The sequence below is a fragment of the Gobio gobio genome (assembly GCF_949357685.1).
Source record: "Gobio gobio genome assembly, chromosome: 4".
Lineage (NCBI taxonomy): Eukaryota > Metazoa > Chordata > Actinopteri > Cypriniformes > Gobionidae > Gobio > Gobio gobio.
Genome location: NC_137100.1, coordinates 52,762,299 through 52,782,728, shown reverse-complemented (window position 1 = coordinate 52,782,728; position 20,430 = coordinate 52,762,299). Strand labels below are relative to the sequence as shown.

Genomic DNA, 20,430 nt, shown 5'->3' with positions numbered 1-20,430 from the left:
GGTGCCGGTGTGATGAGACGTCATGCTCGGCTAGATTCGGATGCGGAGTCGCGCGCGCTGTTACAAAAAATGCGCTGCACACCGCCAGGCGAAATGTGGTCTTGCGCACCCAACGCGCACGACCGCCCACTGCGCGTTGACGTCATTTTTGCCGTGCGCACCCTTGCGCTCTTGCGGACGCGTCGAGTATAAACAAGGCACGCCCTTTAGCAAAAACACTAAATTTTCAACTTCAAAATTAGGGAAATATCGTTGTTTTACATTTTTTTTGCTAAAGGGCATTTGTATTAGTCTTCAAACGAGCGCTTTGTAAACACAGGGGCGGTACTTCTGCCTACGTCTAGCGTGACCTTTCCGACGTGATTACGTCATTCTTAGCACCTCGCAGAGCTTGCGCAAGATGAGCAATTTAGGTTAAAAAGTATATTCTTTTCTTTTTTTTAAATGACCGATCGTTTCGATCAAAGCACTTTGAAACTGCATTGATTTGGACCTTCAGCATTTTGGTTGCAACTGAAAACTATTATATGATGAACAACCATGGAACGTTTTCTTCAAAATTCTTAATTTCTTTTTGACTGAAGAAAGAAAGACATGAACATCTTGGATGGTATTGGGGTGAGAAAATGATCTGGAAATTTTAATTTTGGGGTGAACTAATCCTTTAATTTATAGCAAAAAAAATCTAGCATTAATTCGATCTCAAACAATTTCATTAAAAGAAGTTGTAACTCCATCACCTGCGTGACATCATTAACCAACGTGATTGAACAACAAATTTGCTACAATACGGTTTCGTGAAACAGTCGTGACTATTATTAATAATTGTGCATAATTGTTTTTAAATAATAATAATTTTCATCTTAACACATCTCAAATACACATTTTCATAATTTATATTAAATGTACATCAAATATATTGATAAATATTATGGTCACACTTTAGTTTAGGGTCTAATTTATACTATATACAACGACTTTTGCTTCAATGAACTCCTAATTACGGTTTATTAATTAGTAAGTTAGTCGTTAAGTTTAGGCACTGGGTAGAGTAAAGTGATGTAGAATATGGCCATGCAGAATAAGGCATTAATATGTGCTTTAGAAGCACTTATAAACTAATACACACACACACTAATCAAAAATCTGATCAAAGCGAGCATAAAAATAATAATGCAAACCATGTGAGATGAATAAAATCACAGCAAGCCACAATCAATTCTTAGTCGTTTAATTAGGACTACAGTAAGCATCTTTATACATGAAATGCATGTACGCTGCTAGAGGACACAACTGAAGCAGTCCATTGATATACAGTATATAGGCATAATATATTCATAACAAATATATTCTCAACTATATAAGTAATCATTATTCGCATTCAGCAAGTACAGTAATATTTCAACGCAGGAATATTACATTAGCCCACAGAGAACAGAGCACCTTTCATTTACTAGTAGTACACTAAATACATTTAATGTAATACAATATCAAGAAAAAATTATTTCCAGTATTTCTGGTTTCCAAGTATCAAAAAGGAAAATAAAACGACAACACTGTAATAGATTTACAAGGAATGTTCATGAAATTGCTGAGAGTATGGGAAAATTAAATAAATGTTGGGGGACAAAAATGTTTATGACAAGTGATAGCCTAACGTACAGCAAAATCCACAGTGACTATCAATAAACAAGGATTTGGTAGCTTTCCTTATGTCCGCAGTCCCAGACCAGGCATGTTCTGTCAGCAAAACGGAGCAGATACGGGGCATATGGTGGCTCAAGGGTGGCCATGAGGTGAAACAGACCAGTCCCTGCTTGTCTGAAGCGGAAATAAGGACCGATTTAATTCAAGCGATCTGCACAACTGCTTGCCATCTGCACCACAATACCAAACAAATTCAATTTGAAAGAAAAGGAGCCTTTTAAAGGGCCGGTCCACCCTTTTGAGTTTCATTAGGTCTAGCCTCACACTACAGCCATCTTATACAAAAAGCATTGTGTAAGTCTGTAGTGCATAGTTTCCTTTAGGAAACCAAGTAAGGGGTACTCGCTGAGGTCAAATGGATTTACTCACAGGTTAGACATGTAGCAAACCCAGATTACATTACCTGAACTAAAGAGACCTAGGTTTTAAAAAAATGCACAAAATCTCCCCCTGTAAAAACAAGACGCCCAAAAAATATGACTCATAAAAAAAAAGTACATCAATACTAGCCTGTAAGGCTTCTCTGTTGTAAACAACTGCTGTAATAACATTACTAGCACAAAATGATTTTAAAATGATTAAAATGCAGCAAATTTTCTGGCTTTTGTTGCGAGCTGTTGCAGCATATCCTCTCTCAGTGTCACCAAAAAGTATTTTCTGGATGGTGGCTTGTTCTGTGAAATATGTTGATAAATGTCTCTGTGATATGCTGCAAAGCAAGTATAAACGCATCATCAGTACACGTCAAACAGCTTGATCCTGATCCAACATAAATCAATATTTGCTATTTTTTTTGTTTATATCCCACATGTATATGCCCAGAATGCTTCCCTTTACTCTTAATGCAAACATTATATATGATCTAATAACGTAATATCTTGTCATCTAAATATCTTGTCATTGTAACGGCTTAAAAAACTTCAAACAACAAACAAACGCAGCTTTTTCATATGTGCGCAGTGTTCCGATGATAAATTTATTGGGTTTGGAACGTGATGGAGGAATCTCTCACGGGCAATGCTTACAGCGACAGTCCCTGGATGTGTAGATGGGACACATGAAGAAATAAATTGTTAGATGTTTTTGGGGATGACAAAGATAAAGCTATACACCAAAGAATGGCTCAAAGAATGAAGATGAGCTTCAGTTGTTGATGAAAACTTTTCACAACTTGATATAAGGCATACCAAAAGAGAGAGCAAAAAGTGCCATCTAGTGTAGCACACAACATGCAGCTGCATATACAGAATGAAATATATACAGTATACATGTAAAAATATACGGAACTCTTTTTGGCCAGAGAGCTACATAAGCTTCAATTCAAATCTACACTGGACAGTATAATATACTATACAAATACAGCAGATGTGATGATAGGATATCATTCAAAAATACAAACATAGTGTAGTTTCCAGAGAGGGGGGGGGGGGGGGGGTTGGATAAAAAAGTTGAATTGACTTTGTTACGGCAACATTTTGTAATTCAGGTACCAGATGGTTCCGTCAAGCAAACAGTTGGTTTGACCCAAGAAGTCGGAGAAATGGCTTAACCTTAAATCCACAGCATTCAGTAACATATCAGCGACATAAATAGTGTGATTTTAAAACCTCAAAACATACATGGCCAGATTTTCCTACACCTTTATTAAGGTTAAAGTGACATTGTATCAAAATACGAGAGGAAAAAATACGGGACTGACATATCTGGTAAATGAAGATAACAGATTTGGGAATTGTTTGTGAGTTCGGTAGGTGTCTCTTGGGAATAACGCTTGGTGGACGCAATGACAGAAGCAAATAAAATGTCCCTTTAAGATCCAAGTTGGAATTTCATAAAATGGCACTCTCAACTTTCTACCCAATAGGAACCCAGTTACACTTTTGAGGAAGTATGGCGTGTACAGACTCCATCGGTTCCAGTGGGTAGCTGAGTTTGAGTAGGTGCTGCAACGTGCAGAAAAGCTTTGATGTTTGAAAGCTCTATGAACTCCACCAGATTTTTCAGTAGTGTCAGGGAATCTTAACCCTTCAAAGGGGGACCAGAAGCGCTGGACCTTCAGGAGTTCAGATGTACCTCACGCGGGTTGTTCAGAAGTTTTGGAGCTCAGGCAGGTTCTTGTAGAGGTCCAAGGAGTCTGGGTTTGAGAAGGCCCCTCGCTGAGTGACGTCCTTACCCGCGATCACCTGCTTTACTGCAACCTCAACCTTCTTTCCGCTAATAGTGTACTACAGGCAAAAGGAGATGTAAAGTCAATCAGATAGAAATGGGCAGAAAACAAAGCTGAGGTGAAAGGATGGCTAGAAAGTGAACAAAATCGCAACCACGCTCACCGGGATGTCTTTGGTTTCCATTATCAATGCTGGTACGTGGCGGGCAGAGAGGGCTACTCTGATGGCGCTGCGGATCTTCCCTACTAGCTCTTGACCGAAGGTCTTATTGGGTCCCATCTTCAAGAACAGAATCACCCTCTCCTCTCCGTCATTGTTGTACTGAGGGACACAAAGACTGTCCGACACTTCCTCGAAGGCTTCCACTGGAAGAAGAGAGGGCATAACAAGGGTCTTACTATGATGTGAGCACATTCGAAATAATTATATATGCGATAATTATTTTCATGTTATGGCTGATAATCGATAAAAGGTAGATTTTAAAAATTCACCACAAGTGAATTTGGCATCACAACAATATAATGTACAGTATGAAATATGAATATTTATTTTGAGATTTGCCAAAGATCAGTTTTAAAATATTCTTGTGTTTTTATTAAATATTATCTTTAAGTGCACATTAGATGACAACAAAGGTAATGTAGATGTAAAAATAAGGGAAATGAGCATGCAAAATTAAATATTTAATATCGGCCAATATGCATCCGACATTGACCAATACAATACATTACTAAAACATTAATATACACTACCGTTCAAAAGTTTTTGATGAAAAAGAGTTAGTATTTTTATTTAGCACGAACGTTTTAAATTGATCAAAAGGTGACACTAAAGATTTTTATATTGTTACAAATGATTTCCATTTCAAACAAATATTGTTCTTTTGAACTTTCTATTCATTAAAAAAAATAGTAACACAAAAATTAAGCAGCACAACTGTTTTCAACATTAATAATAATAATAAATATTCTTGAGTGCCAAATCAGCATATTATAATAGGAAGTATTGAAGGATCATGTGACACTGGAGACTGGAGTAATGCTGAAAAATTAGCTTTGTATCACAGGTATAAATTACATTTTAAAATATATCAAAATACAAAACAGTTATTTTAAATTGTAATAATATTTCACAATATTACCGTTTTACTGCATTTTTAATCAAATAAATGCAACCTTGATTAAGCACAAGACTTCTTCCAAAAAAATCAAAAACGTACTGACCTCAAACCTTTGAATAGCAGCATATATTAACTAATAACCGTTATGGTACCAATATATCGTCTATTTTGAAAAAGGGTTTGGTAGAGTACTGTAGTTAAAAACCACTTGTGAATTTAGTTCAAATTAGTCTACTCGTTTCAGGTAAAAGAGTGAAATTTATTTCTCACCGATGTTATAAATTTCTGAGCTCCCAAACCGAACACCATTAGGATTTAAAGTTCCATCACTGAAAATACAAACAGAACAATAGCGCTTTTTAGTATATCATGTAGGAGCTTAATTCATCTCAGAGTATCACCATACAATAACACAATATTATAAAAATCCAAGCAGAAACTTGAGAAGATTATCAAAATCTACAATACAACTAAGCAAAACAAAGTGAAACTTACCTTCTCCCCAGCATGACGACTCCTCCCGTTTTTGGATTTATCTTACAGTAATCGCCATGGGCCCAGACTCCTGAATGAGGAGGTACAGACACAAATAAATGAATAGAGAAGGATGAACAAATAGCTACAGAAAGAAGAATCTACAGTGTATCCAAGCAGATGTCTGACCTCTGACGGCCTGAGAACGCTAATTAAGCTGAAGTGCCCTGATTGGCCTTTTCCTACTTCTCCAAACTGACAGCAATAAAGCTTCAAGTGGATTTTTCTTGTGCTAACAAAAGCTGGCAGGTTCTTTCTTTCCCCCCTTTCGCCCTCAGAAATCATTTAATCAATACAGCGGAAACGCTGCAGCCTCTTCTGAACAAGCTGAAGTAGCACGTTTGTTTCCTAAATCAAAGGGACGACATGTTTGTTTTCTAAATCAGTCAGAAAACGCACTTCCCTGTGACCACTTCTCAACTTAAGAGCTTTGAAGGAAGGTAGCAGAGTGGATCTGTGAGCCTCTGTAGGCAATGGCTGCTTGAAGCAATGTATTCTAGAAATAATGCCTTAAAATGCTGTCTATAGAGGCTGCTCACTAGGTTTTGTTTTACGGTTTGGTTTTTATCACGGTTTTAGGGTCACGGTTGCGGTATGTGCTATGTCCAGGGAAAAAAGGACTACCGTCAAATAAAAATAAAGAGCAACAGTACAAATAAATACAATAGAGGAAAGATACAAATAAAATAGTGCTTTTCAGGTTATGTAGGTATCTAACAGTAGTTTTCAGGTACAGAAATTGAATAACGTTCCTTGTCTCTTGAACAAGTTTCAAGTACCTTGAATATATCCTTGTCTTTTGTTGTTTGATTAACATTAAAAACACAGACAGCAGGAATATTAGGCTGCTGTCACTTTAAGACAATGCACAGATCCAGTACACTGATACTAACACACATCTGTTGTTTTTCTTGACGATGTTCACTTAAGACATAACCTACTAAGTTCACTAGGATACTCACCAAGACGGGCATGCTGACATAATTTTTGTGTGAATTTGTTCATTCAAATGTAAGACTTGAAAGAGAACTCAATGTTTGCACGCTGTCTGAGAAGCTGCTTTTTCACACAAATCTTCTAACAGCTCTTGCTCTTCAATGTTTAAATTGGCAAGGCTTAAATGAGTTTGGTTTAAACACGGATAGCAATGTGTGCTGTTCAGGTCTCACCTGCACTCACACGCTATCAACACCCGGGTGATGACGGCGTAAATGACTTGTCATATTAGAGCATATGGCACTCCTATTGAAAATTTACAAAGAGTGATGTTTTGTCCACGTTTTATATACGTTTAAATATAAGATTTTAGTTAAACCGCGGTGCAAGTGCGTGCCGAACAGTGGGTGGAGGACGGTACGGTTCAACTGTTACACCCCTAATACAGAGTGATGTCATGTGAAGGAATACCTGGGAAGGTGGAAAAGTAGGCTTTGTGGTATTTGCTGCCATTCTCGTCGTTCCAGAAATGAGTGGGCTGGCACGGGATGGGCTTCAAACACACCAGCTCGCCGCTCACTCCCCAAACAGGCTTACCTGAAAAACACACCAAACATAATAGGGTTATTGAAGCAACAAAGGCAGTGTTTTTACCATGGTTAAATGGTAAAGGCAAAACACAGTTTTTTTTAACATCTTAAGATGTTTGTTGATCTGAGACAAAGGAGTTTAATCACAATTATTCTCCCAGTTAATATAATTTGTTGGCATTATTGTAGGTGACATTATAAATATATACACATGCTTTATATCAGTGGTTCTCAACCTTTTTTCAGTGATGTACCCCCTGTGAAATATTTTTTCAGCCAAGTACCCCCTAACCAGCTCAAAGCATTTTTGGTTGGAAAAAAAAGACGTAAAACAGAGCACTGTGCCATCAGTGTCTGATTTATTAAACTTTGGAACAGATAAACACATACAAAATTCAAACATTTGAAAAAAAAATTCTATTTCGAACATTTTAAATGATAATAATCCATGACTAAATTTATTGCAAATATTTCTCATCACTAAAATGTAGGGATTCAAACTAATGTAGTGAAAACAGTGACCATATTTCTAAAGTGGAAACCGGGAACATTTCCTATTTGAGTGGTCAAAATATCACTCAAATCTCATTGGTTATTATATTTTAATTAAAAAACAGGGACAATAAATTTTTTTTAATGTTTTTGTTGTTGTTGTGGAGTCCTATTATATTAGTATATTATTATTAACATTAATAAGTATTATGATTTAGTTTGATTATTAGGATTTTTGGTCTGGATTTAATTTTCTTGTTATTTAGCATTTTAGGATTATTTTAAGCAGAAAGTATATGTATTCTGCACATGTATTGGTTGCAAGTGTAATTGTTTGGGGTTAGGGTTAAGGTTTTTATATTTAAGTTATAGTTCAGCACCTTGTTGAGGCTCTGTTATAAAGCACATACAATATTACTTTAAATTAAAAACGAAAAGTTAGTATGTTACTACCTTGAAAGCGACAACAAGGTTTTTTTTAAATATTAGACGATAATGGCGCTCTGTCTGCTCTCGACTACGTTCTTCATGAAGTAGTAGCGGGCGGCGCGGGCGACCAAGTAGAGTCAGCGTAGCAGCTGTATGTTGGTTGGGCGCTTTTTTCCAATATATTTGCGGGTTGTTTGAAACGAGCTGTAAAACGGGGACATTTCCGGGGACAACTCCAGTCGGAGACAGAACATTAAAAACCGGGACTGTCCCCGGGAAACGGGGACGTCTGGTCACCCTATCGTTGATCCAAGTGATTGACAGGTGATGCCAGGCGGCATATGACAGGTTGGGTCAAACCATCCTGGTATGGGGGAGACTCTGGGTTTTTAGGATAATGAAATTGACTAGCCTACTGAATATAATATTCATTTTATGAACTTATACTTGTATTTTCCTGAAATATTTATAAAATAATTATTTTTTAAGGATTTTTGCATGGATGCTACTTTTTAAATATATAGGCTATATTTTAAAATCTCACGTACCCCCTGGAGTGCCTTCACGTACCCCCATTTGAGAACCACTGCTTTATATAATACAATTATACAATATATATTATTCATATAATATATATCTACGGTTTTCTATTTTAATATATTAAAATGTATTTTATTCCTGTGATGGCAAAACTACATTTTCATCAGCCATTACTCTAGTCTTCAGTGTCACATGATCCTTCACAAATCTTTCTAATTATATGCTGATTTGGTGCCGTGATATACATACATATACATACCTACTTTATATGCGATTCCAATCAAACCAGCTTTCAGATTCAAAACTATTCAAGTCAGCATGAAACTGAAGTTGAGTCTTTTCTTCCCTATTGTGACGTACACATCCAAGTGGTGTGGCTTTTCTCACAAGAAAAAAAAAGTCATATATATCTTGAGCATAAAATCAGCGATAAACATGAGCTATGTCTCACCTTCACGGCTCCAGGACTCCACAGCCATACCCAGATTTCGGGCCTGAATTTCTCCTCTGTAAACGGGCACCGTCACGTTCTGACCCATGAAGCATGAAATGATGTCTGTGCCACCTGAGGAAACACTAAAGATGTTAATATACAATTTTTAAAGGTGATCAAAATGTTCAAGGCAAGAACATCTCGTAGGTTTGAGGAGAAATTCAAAGACAGAGACAGATCTTCAATGTTTCACAATATAGCAAAGGGGACGGGTGGGATGTTTTCATTAATGCAAACTTGTTGGCATAGTTTCTGGTAGCTTTGTTCTCCTGCCTTGATTTAAATAGATTGCAGTTCCTATACTGCAGCCCTTCCTTATTGATTTGTTTATCAGACATGAACAAAAGGAACAAGATGAACAAAGGTGCTCAAATATCTATTTGGTCCAACAAACTTAGGTCTTTCTTTAAGAATTAAGCTGGTTCACATGATACTAAAAAAGCTCGTGTATCCCTCAGCGTGCCTTAAAAGGACCTTTTTGGTAGCCAAAACAACTCAAGCAATAAGCCACCAGGGTCGGGAAGTAACTAAATAAAAGTGGTGACATTACAAAAGAAACTACATTTAAATTTAAATTTTTCAGTATTTTTTTTTTGGGGGGGGGGGGGTTGAATCATATGCCCAGTTGACTAAAAGTACCATTAATTGCATTGGAAATCACTCTGGATCATCCTGTGATAAGCTGAACTCAAAAACACTATGGCCAGATGTGATTTAATGGGAGCCTGCTATAAACATGTTGTTTTTAACTAGCTTTCTCAGCAATATTATCCTCAAACTGTTGCTCCTACATGACAGTAGTTGACCTAAAAGGGAAAGGGAAAACTGACTGAAGGCGATGACAGTTTACACTAATGCACAATATAGTACACCTTGTGGCAATGATGAGAAATGCAACGGGTACTTGTGTTATGAACTTGTGTTATGTCGCATGGACACATTCTAAAAACTTCATGACACAAACTTACGCTTGTGTAGCTAGAAGCGTTTGCATTCTTGTATTTCTGTAGAGTAAGGCCTATATTTAATGAGTCACCCCCTATAAAGACAACATGTGTGAGCAGCTCAGATGCTCAGTCATTATAATGCCAGCACAGAGAAAGGTGGAGAGAGAAAAAGGAGACACTGATATTTGATACTGCAATCCAAAAGAAAAAGCGAGACAATCAATATCTCAAAAATAATGAGGTTTCGTGGAGAAAAATGGAGAGGAGATGTCAAACAGACACCTCTGTAGATAAAAATAGGTCTCAGTAATTGACAAAAGTAATGATTGTAAAGTCAGATTATAAAAAAGACGGAAAAGAGGAGAGAAAAAAAGACAGAGAATGGTTGCTGCAACAATACATTTATGTGTGTTTATGTGTGTATGTGACAGATGGTGGGCGATATAGGGGGGTCTATTGGATTCAGGTGATTCTGGGTGGCTGAAAGTGTTAAAGTTTCCTGCCAGCTGCCCCTCTGCACTCAGGAGTCTGGCTGGCACACTGACAGGAGCGGCGGGAAACAAGCCCTGTCACATATGCTCTGCTTGACATTGGGGTCAAGGTCAAATCTGCCTCGGGTTGGCAGAAGTCACATATCTAAGGGGAGGAAGGAGAAGCGCTGTTCCTGGACAAAGCAAACGGGTTCTCAGTATTTCAGAGGGGCAATAGGCTATCTGAGCTCAGGACTGAAGACAAGCATTGTATAACGGAGCTGCTGTTTTCCAGCAGGCATCTTTAGGTAGCCTGACATTTCAAAAACCTCTGGAGTCAAGAAACGTCAGTCAAAGCCTTTTTCCGAAACGTTATGAGGCTCATGTGCTCTGCAAATGTGTCAGAATTCAATGAGATTGCTGTCATGGTATCAAATATAAACCAAATGGCAAATCAAAAAGCCTTCATGGCAGACATGCTCAAAAATGTCTTCTGAATGCATCAAAATCTCTCTCACTTATTTAAAATAATCAGATTACATTGTAAAATGTTACAAACATATACAAAGGAAACCATTAATGCTGCAACTTCTATTCAGTGACGTAGAATAGAGTCATGTTTTATCGTAAAAGAAAAGTGGCTTATGACCATCCCAGACCAGGTATTTAAAAATAACAGCTGCAACTTCCTCTCGAATGATTCATGCAGGAACAAGCGCTGCACACAAGAAGTTAAACAACAAATAGCTCTGAAAGGTTCCGTCTGAATAACATGACCGTAGCAGGCTGCCGCTGACCTGCCATGAGAGCAAAGCTCATCTGGTGAAACCGCAGGGAGAAACTGGGCACAGGTGGTGTGTGAGAGAAACATGCTGCGAGACCCCAGTCACAAACACACACTCATGCACACAAAATCAGCAGTCCACCACAGCTGTTAACGCTGATGCTAATTTGTTTCCACAGGGCCCTGCAGGCATGAGATCACACTGCGAAACACACACACACCATACTATCAAGAAGAGCTGGAGTGCTGATGATTGGAAGGAAAGTTAAGAGTGGGTTGATCGGATCGGATCGGATCGGATAGGATCGGATGGAAGGAAAGAGCGCTGATGATTGGAAAGAAAGTGAAGAGTGGGCCGATCAGGAGAGGGAGGGAGGGAGGGAGGGAGGGAGGGAGGGAAGGAGGGAAGGAGGGAGGGAAGGAAGGAAGGAAGGAAGGAAGGAAGGAAGGAAGGAAGGAAGGAAGGAAGGAAGGAAGGAAGGAAGGAAGGAAGGAAGGAAGGAAGGAAGGAAGGAAGGAAGGAAGGAAGGAAGGAAGGAAGGAAGGAAGGAAGGAAGGAAGGAAGGAAGGAAGGAAGGAAGGAAGGAAGGAAGGAAGGAAGGAAGGAAGGAAGGAAGGAAGGAAGGAAGGAAGGAAGGAAGGAAGGAAGGAAGGAAGGAAGGAAAAGGAAGAAAGGAAAAGGAAGAAAGGAAAAGGAAGAAAGGAAGGAAGGAAAAGGAAGAAAGAGAGGAAAGGGAAAGGCAGGAAAAAGGAAGGGGAAGCAAGACAAATACAGAAAAGAGGAATGCAGAAGAGGAATAAAGGGATGAAATGGGAAGGGAAGACAAATGCAGGGAAAGAGAGAGAGAGAAAGAAAGAAAGAAAAGCCAGAAAAGGAAGAGAGGAAAGGAAACTGGAAAAAAGCCAGGTAATAGAAGGAATGAAGGAGAAAATGCAATGCAATGCAATAAAATAAAAAATAAAATATAATTTCAATCGTGATCCCACCTGATATGGATCCCAGCAGCATATTGTTCTTAATACAGCTGTACACGTACTCGTAGCTCTGAGGCTTCAGTGGAGATCCTGTAGACAGGAGTGTGTGAAGCGTCTGCAGGTTGTGTGTGTTTGCTGCAAATGGAAAAGTAAAACAAAATGTATTAGTGAATAGATTAAACACTGTTAACTAAATTATGGATTTACTGAAATACTACACATTACAAGGCATCAAAAGATGCAATTATATTTAACCCTCTAGGGCTCTGTGGTAATTTCTGACCCAAATTTTTAAAAATTAAAAAATTAAAAATCGCAGCTTCATCGGAATGGTACGACACTTGGTGACTTTATTGGTACTTGGTATATGAACACACTAAAAAATTGGGGACAGGATTGTGGTCGTAAAAAAGTGGTCAAGTGGTCGTAAAAAAAAAAAGTCACAAATACTTTAACCTGAAATACAGCATTAATAAAAAATAAAAAAAAAAAAAATAAAAAAAAATTATATATATATATATATATATATATATATATATACACACATACACATTTTTTATTATATTCAATGGGAAAAATGGATCATAATTATTGCATAAATATTAATTATTATCATAAAATTCTCTCAAAACACAAAAAAAGAAAAAAATTATTATTGAACAAAAATATATTTAATTGATTTTACTGAAAAAATTATAATAACTGATTTCAGGGGTCGGGTCACTTTTGACCTGAAGGTCCTGAGTGTGACTGGAAAACGAAGAACCTCAGACAGTTAAATTCAGATCAAGTTCCCTACATTTTCATTCCATAACTACTAACATTAGTTATATAGAATAACCATACATACAGTATACCGTATATTTACAGTAGACCAAACAGTATATTTATGCAACCTCATAAACATTTTATATTATATTTTCATTTTATATATGTAAAAAAGTAATGCGGTTTTTAATAGGCTACAATTTCTAAAATGATAAACGGTCCAGAAGTATAAAGCTCAGCTCAATGTTATTTATTCAGACGGATTGTAGTCTGAAGGCAGATGGGTACAGCTCACAGTGATCAGAATTATGAACCACATTAAACTGTGCTGAAATGTATGCAGGCAACATGCCAGGCCACCCGTCTGGGGTCCTGTGCAGAGAGGGTCTCTCGCCCCGGTTATCAGAGCCCGTGCCACACCCCACAGGCTAACAGGTGTCGCTCTGAAATGTCAAGCAGCCAACGGGAACAGCAGAGGGCCAGGAAACAAGTCTCTGACCCCCAACCCACACAGTCGTCTGAACCACACGCATGCGAAACAAATAAATCCCACAAATCCTCAAACACACCAAGAGCTTCATCGTTAAAAGACAACATGAATTGGCATTTAAAAAGGTAGGGTAGGACATTTTGGAGAGGCTAGCAATAGCAAGCTATCTTTGAAAGCATGAGGTCCCACCCTCCCTTCAGAGCGCTCTCCAACGCCAACACAGATTTGAATGTTCGGGTCTGATTTTGTCAAATGTTAAATAGACTTTTAGTCATTTAGTAATGAGATTGTGAGGACTCATAGTTTTTGAGCCATTTTTCATTAAACTAAACTAACAAAAGCTATTAACTATTAAATTACTTCCCCAACTCTCTCTTCTTCAGTCTGTCTAATGATTGTAAACAGTCGTCGGGTCCGTCAGACTGGAAACATTTTTGCGAAGGACTCGCGTCAACCCTGTACAACTCTGCTGCATAGCCTGACGCAATGTGCTGGTGACGTGTGATGTCTGCGTGAGCAGGGTGTGCGGAGGTATGGAAATACACAGGTTGACGACGATAAGATTTCAGAATGTTAAAATAGGGGTCTCCTGGAAAAAAGGTTGGGAACCGCTGATCTAGATTAGAGACTGCTGGGAAAAATGGCTTTAAACCTGTGACCAAGCCTCACATGCACATGAACGGTCAAACACAATTCAATGTGTGTCAATAAATGTAGACAGGCGAGACAAAACAGAAAACAAAACAAAAAACTGAACTGTGCATCAGGCCTTAATAAACATTAGCATTTATCAAACAACATTATTGACTAAAAAGCTTGAAGTAATGTTTAATTGAGAAACACTTGATGGCTACATGTAATTTTTTGGGTAATATTTATATTAATATTAAACTCTTTAGATCAGGGGTCTTCAACTTTTTTCAGGGGAAGGACCCCTTAAGCGATAAAGATATGGAGCGGGGACCCCCGATACAAAATGTGTCAAACAGAGCTACATATTAAGCATAGAGCCTTCGATATTAATAGAAACTAACTATATTATGATTAAGAATAAGATATATTATGTTAAGACAGTAGATCAGAATGCACATTATTGTTGCACATGCACTGTCTGTATATTACTTGCCATTGTTAAAACTAACAAAATGCTGCGATAAAAAAACCAAATCATTAGTTGTTTGCAGTTGTTTTAAATTATTTTAATTGATTTGCAGAGTCACATACATTTATTTTACTAATCAGATGGACAATTAAACATTTAACTGAACTTTAGTTTCAGGTTTAGTTTAATTTCACTGTGAGATGGACAATTAAGAATCAAATCACTATATAATATATATATATATATATATACATACAAACAAATGTTTTTTATCTATGATTCTGTAATTACATCGCATATCTATTTTGACATGCCATATTTTTGTCCCGTGCTACTAGTTATCACTAGGGGTGACCCCGAATAGTCGAACATTCGATGCATTGATATGCGGAGCCTGATTTGACCACCGATCTCACAGTCGAATCTTCGCGGGTGTTATGAAACGAGGATCATACCATTTTGGCAATATGGGGGTGCGTAATGTCTAATTTCACACAGAACTACTGGTTTTGTACAGTTATATTAAGTTATATACAGCCTTTAATTATGATAATGCTGTAAAAAAAACGTGAAAAGAAAGAAGCGTTCAATAAATATTTTTAACGAGTGTGTGAATAAATCCAACCACCCCTGTGACAGATTTAAGTTTCACTTTCCCTGATCCGTGACAGACGAGGCGCATCTTGGCGGCAGGGATTACTAAATGTCTGGAATAAGAAACTCTAAAGTGTGGATGCACTTTGAAATAGTAAAAGATGATCCAAAAAAAGGGAAATGCAAGTTGTGCCAACAGCTCATGTCCTACCACTCATCAACGACAAACATGGCTTTCCACTTAAAACGGGCAAGTTTAAGAGCGCACTGCTGTCGGCCAACGTTAACAAGTTGGTTTTCCCCGCACACAATTCGAAAAGACTCAAACGCACACAAGCAGAGTGAAAGAATGGATTTTTTTCGATCGGGTAGGGTACAAGTGTTTTCAAACATTTCAGCCGTTTCTAATTTTAATTTGCTGTGAACATGTTTAGCTAAAAAAACTGCCAGTTTAGCGTTTATTGTTGTTTCGGCAGTTAAAAAGAGAAATTTCAAAATTCTGGCAAAACTTTCGTTGTTTTAATAATTTATTTATTTTTATTTTATTTATTGGTCACTCAGGGTTACTTAATTTAACTGTGGCTTGTGTTTTTTTATATATGAAGAGTTCAGACGCTTCAGATGCACTGAGTGAATGCTCTCCGCATATAGTATACGTTCATAAAATACTTTCACTTCAAACCCACTAAATCCCAGCCTCAGCCCATTCAGAAGTACCGGTACTTATGTAGAAACCTATACATAGAAACCTGTCAAAAATGCTTATTTCAAAGAAAGATGTCAGATGGACTTAGAGGCTTTTGCATCTGAAGTCTTCATATGTTCCCCTGCACTTTGGCATTTTGCACACATTTATTATGCTCCCTGTGACTTGATTTCATTTTTATCTATTTTTTTATTATTAGTAATGTATATTCTGTTCTAATTTAATTCTGTAAATTAGTGCTTTTTATTGTTTTTCGTTGTCTCGTGTTGCGCTGCACTGAAAGCATGCTGGCACAGCAATTTTGCCGATTTAATTTAATTTTGCAAAATGTGAAATGCAAATCCTGTCTGCAGTCGGTGTGTTCTTTTCCTCTCTAGGCAGGTATTTTGTTTAGGTTTATTTATCAAAATGTTATTTTATATATTTGTGTGATGTTCTGTATTTCGATCGCGGCTGTAAAATGTTACGAGAAAACGTTTTACGAATGTTTATCCACCACATTACCTAAATAAGAAAGCCATTGTCAGTTCGTCTGTCAATTGGCAGGCAGTTTTGGTCGCTCTATTAAAAGTTGTTGCTGTGTGGAGTGTGTAAAATAAAATAAAAATAGTTTTACCCTCCTGCTGACTGTCGTGCCCCTCCCAGTCCCAACCCATTCACACACACATAGATGATTCGACTATAGAAAGATTCGACAATTCTGATTCGAATGTGTAAATCAGGGGACACCCCTAGTTATCACTGTCAATTGCAATTTCGAGAGTGAAACACGCATTTATATGTAGACGTCACTTCCAAAACTTTGCAGGGTGTAATTTGGCGTCGTTCCTCTTAGCAGCATGATAACCAATAACGTTACTTTTATTCAATGGATTATAGCTACATAACCTCAAAAGCACGAAAGAGCGCTCACTTTACAATCACAGTTAGGCTGTCACTCATCTCAGTTCGCGATCTCACAGCGTTCAATCAAAATCAGTAAAGTTGTCTGCACTAAACAACAAAACTCTTACTTACAACGTGTCTTTGTTAATGAGAGAATTCACGAGAGCGAGCAGAACTCAGCACTGAATAAAAACTCTGCCGTTTGAGCGGTGAGTGGATTCTAACTTAAACACCTCTAATTGGCCATTGCGTCCCAGAGATCATCGAGCATGTCTATGATTGGCTACATTTCTCATCGCTGCTTTGTTTTCTCCCCATGTTATAATTTTTTTATCAAAAAATTATTTGTGATCAAACATTAATTGTGTAGTACCGCTGCGGACCCCTGGTTGAAGACCCATGCTTTAGATCAGTGGTGTCCAACCCTGCTCCTGGAGAGCTACCGTCCAGCAGATTTCAGTTCCAACCCTGCTCCAACACACCTGTCTGTAATTATCTATCACCCTGAACACCATGATTAGCTGGTTCAGGTGTGTTTGATTGAGGTTGGAGCTAAAATCTGCAGGGTGGTAGCTCTCCAGGACCAGGGTTGGACACCCCTGCTTTAGATAAAGGAGAGTGCTCAACAGCATATTCATTTTGCGGTGGTACCAAAATTGATATTAAGAAATATCAGAAAACAAAACTGGTATTGTCAATGACTACTGAAATTTTGTATAGTGACAACATTATGGGAAAAAAATGGAAAGAGAAACAGATGACAAGCGATCGGCAGCTCACCTGGTTTCAGATTTCGCTCCTCCAACACAGACAGCCATTTCGCTCCAGTCCCAAAAATTGTGATTCTGTCAGCAAACGATAAAATAATGGAAAAATATGGATGTTAACAATTGAGTGTATTGTTTTAATGTATAAAAGACCTAAAGGCTTTCTTACAGCTTGTAAAACAAAACTACAATTTAGGAGGTACAATTATATCCTTAAAAGGAACACTCCACTTTTTTTGAAAAATAGGCTCATTTTCCAACTCCCCTAGAGTTAAACAGTTGAGTTTTACCGTTTTCGAATCCATTAAGCCGATCTCTGGATCTGGCGCTAGCACTTTTAGCATAGATCATTGAATCTGATTAGACTGTTAGCATCTCACAAAAAATGACAAAAGAGTTTAGGTATTTTTCCTGTTTAAAACTTGACTCTTCTGTAGTTACATCGTGTACTAAGACCGTCGGAAAATGAAAAGTTGCGATTTTCTAGGCCGATATGGCTAGGAACTATACTCTCATTCCTGCGTAATAATCAAGGAACTTTGTGCTGTACCATGGGTGCAGCAGGCGCAATGATATTACGCAGCACCTGAAAATAGTCCACAGCACGCTCCTTGTGTAAGCCAAGTATAGCAGGTTGTCACGTTGGTTATCTTGATGGAAGTTAGCCTATTTTCAGGCGCTGCGTAATATAATTGCGCCTGCTGCACCCATGGTACAGCACAAAGTTCCTTGATTACTACGCAGGAATGAGATTATAGTTCCTAGCCATATTGGCCTAGAAAATCCAAACTTTTCATTTTCCGTCGGCCTTAGTACACGATGTAACTATAGAAGCAAGTTATATAGAGGCAAATTTATCGTAAGGAAAAAAAATGTGTAAACTCTTGGTCGTTTTTAGCGAGATGCTAAAGATCTAATCAGATTCAATGATCTATGCTAAGCTATGCTAAAAGTGCTACTGCCAGACCTGGAGATCGGCTCAATGGATTTGAAAACGGTAAAACTCTACTGTTTAACTCTAGGGGAGTTGGAAAATGAGCCTATTTTCAAAAAAAGTGAAGTGTTCCTTTAAAAAACCTGAGATGCATGTTACCTCTGGTTGGGAAATCACTCCACTAGGCTACATCTCAGACAAACATTAAAAAACCTCATTTCCACAGCAATCTAGATCTCCCCGCTTTAGAACAAAGAGCAGAACACTTTCAGTGTCAATGAGGTGGAATTGATCTAAATGGCCTGTTGACCTACAGAGGCCTCGGTCAGCCATCTCTTGATGGAATCACTCACGGACAGAAATCAGGGGTGGAGGTCATGGCAGTGTAATATCTGAAGAGCACAGACAAGCTTAAATGCTGTCAACATGGTTGTGTTAGCGTAATCTCCATTTGTCCAGCACAGTGTTTCACTAAGTTTACAGTGGAATTACAGTTAAATAGACTATCTTATATAAACTGCCTATTCCTTAATGCAATCGAAGCAGAACTACAACTGCAAATAATTGGAAAAATGTGTCAAAAACACAACTATGAGAACATTAATATACATAAACACCCACATCTGCAAATCAACAGCATTATATGGACAAGCGAGAATGGAAATCATATATATATTTTTTAATTCTCCTTTTATGGTCTATAAAAAAAGAAGGGCATACGACATTAGAACAACACCAGGGTGAGTAAATGATGATTTCATTTTCATTTTAGGGCGAACTATCCCTTTAAGTACATAGCAACTACTCATTTTACATTCAAAGAGGTTAACCAATCAAAACAGAGGGAACTTGCATAAAGTGCCAGAATGATATTAGTAAAAACAGACTTAATTTTAAAGGTCTGAGAAAGTGTCGAATATAGTGAGGTAAAACGAACCTTTGTTTGTCTTAAATAACATTACAAGTAGACTTCATCTATGTTTTAAGGGCATTTCACATTTTTTAAAAGCTGTACAAATAATGTGCAAAATATCAGCTGCACATAAATGTAATTAAGTATCAATCTAAACTAATTTGTCATTCTCTGCTTTTCTCTCACTATAGTTTCCTAAAAGAGAGCCCCTGTGTAGATAGGCGTCATGACAATGTCCGGCTTGCTTGTGATTGGTGGCAGCTGGCAAGGCCTGGTTAGTACTAATGGGTCATTTAGGATGTAGGAAGTGCATTCGATACGAATATGATATGGAACGTGATTTCACAAGCAATATATCAGTCAGGCAGGGGGAAAAAAAGGAAAAAAAACTTGTCAGTGCCAAGTTGTCAGTGATCTAATTATATCACCATCCACTGTTCCTTCCATTTATGACATCATGAACCTCTGATTTACTACAAAGTCTATCCACTGAATTTATGACAGGATTGTTCATTTTTCTAACATTCGAGCAGTCATGCTCGTCTAAATATTCAGACTGTTCATTTCTTACACGCTATGGCTACTTGAACGTTATTATGTCCCCATCTGCACATGGAAAATTACAACTGGTAAATGAGTCAAGCATGCAAACTGGCTTTGTTGCAGTTTTGGCCTCTAGAAGTAAAAATTCAAGCAAATATAATAAAGACTCCCATTACAATATATGTGAAGACCAAATCTTAACCTGGTATTGACTAGATACCTGGCTTATTGGTGAAAGATCTGGGCTGGTAACAACAAGGTTGGAGGTTCAAAGGGGAGATCCATCAACTATCAACAATGAATCCTTGAGAAACAGCACTCAGGTTTCTCCAGATTTCCAAGGGCAGCCCTTTAAACTAAAGGCCACTACATAGTCTGCAAGAACAGAGAAAAAAAGTTCTCGCTCCCAGGGCTGTCATTTTGTTCTCGGAGCCCTGGTTTGGGAGTTCTCGCAGCTCGTTCTCGACACATCGTCTGAGCAGAACTTTTTTCTTGTGGGTGTCAGAAAAACGGAGATGTTCGGCACCTGCTTTTCTCGTGAAG

General features: G+C 37.9%; 1 protein-coding gene across 1 annotated transcript in view; it reads right to left on the bottom strand.

The window, feature by feature from the left end:
- Positions 1–1,216: 1,216 nt before the first annotated feature.
- aacs (acetoacetyl-CoA synthetase) overlaps positions 1,217–20,430 on the bottom strand; it is a 55,756-nt gene continuing 36,542 nt past the window's right edge. Inside the window, exons 11-18 of the mRNA XM_079815223.1 lie at positions 17,511–17,575; positions 12,198–12,320; positions 8,968–9,081; positions 6,937–7,062; positions 5,491–5,560; positions 5,266–5,324; positions 4,038–4,240; positions 1,217–3,932 (exon numbers count right to left, since the gene is read on the bottom strand). Of these exons, the coding sequence (XP_079671349.1) occupies positions 3,795–3,932; positions 4,038–4,240; positions 5,266–5,324; positions 5,491–5,560; positions 6,937–7,062; positions 8,968–9,081; positions 12,198–12,320; positions 17,511–17,575 (898 nt within the window). The 3' untranslated portion in view covers positions 1,217–3,794. The remainder of the gene's footprint in view (positions 3,933–4,037; positions 4,241–5,265; positions 5,325–5,490; positions 5,561–6,936; positions 7,063–8,967; positions 9,082–12,197; positions 12,321–17,510; positions 17,576–20,430) is intronic.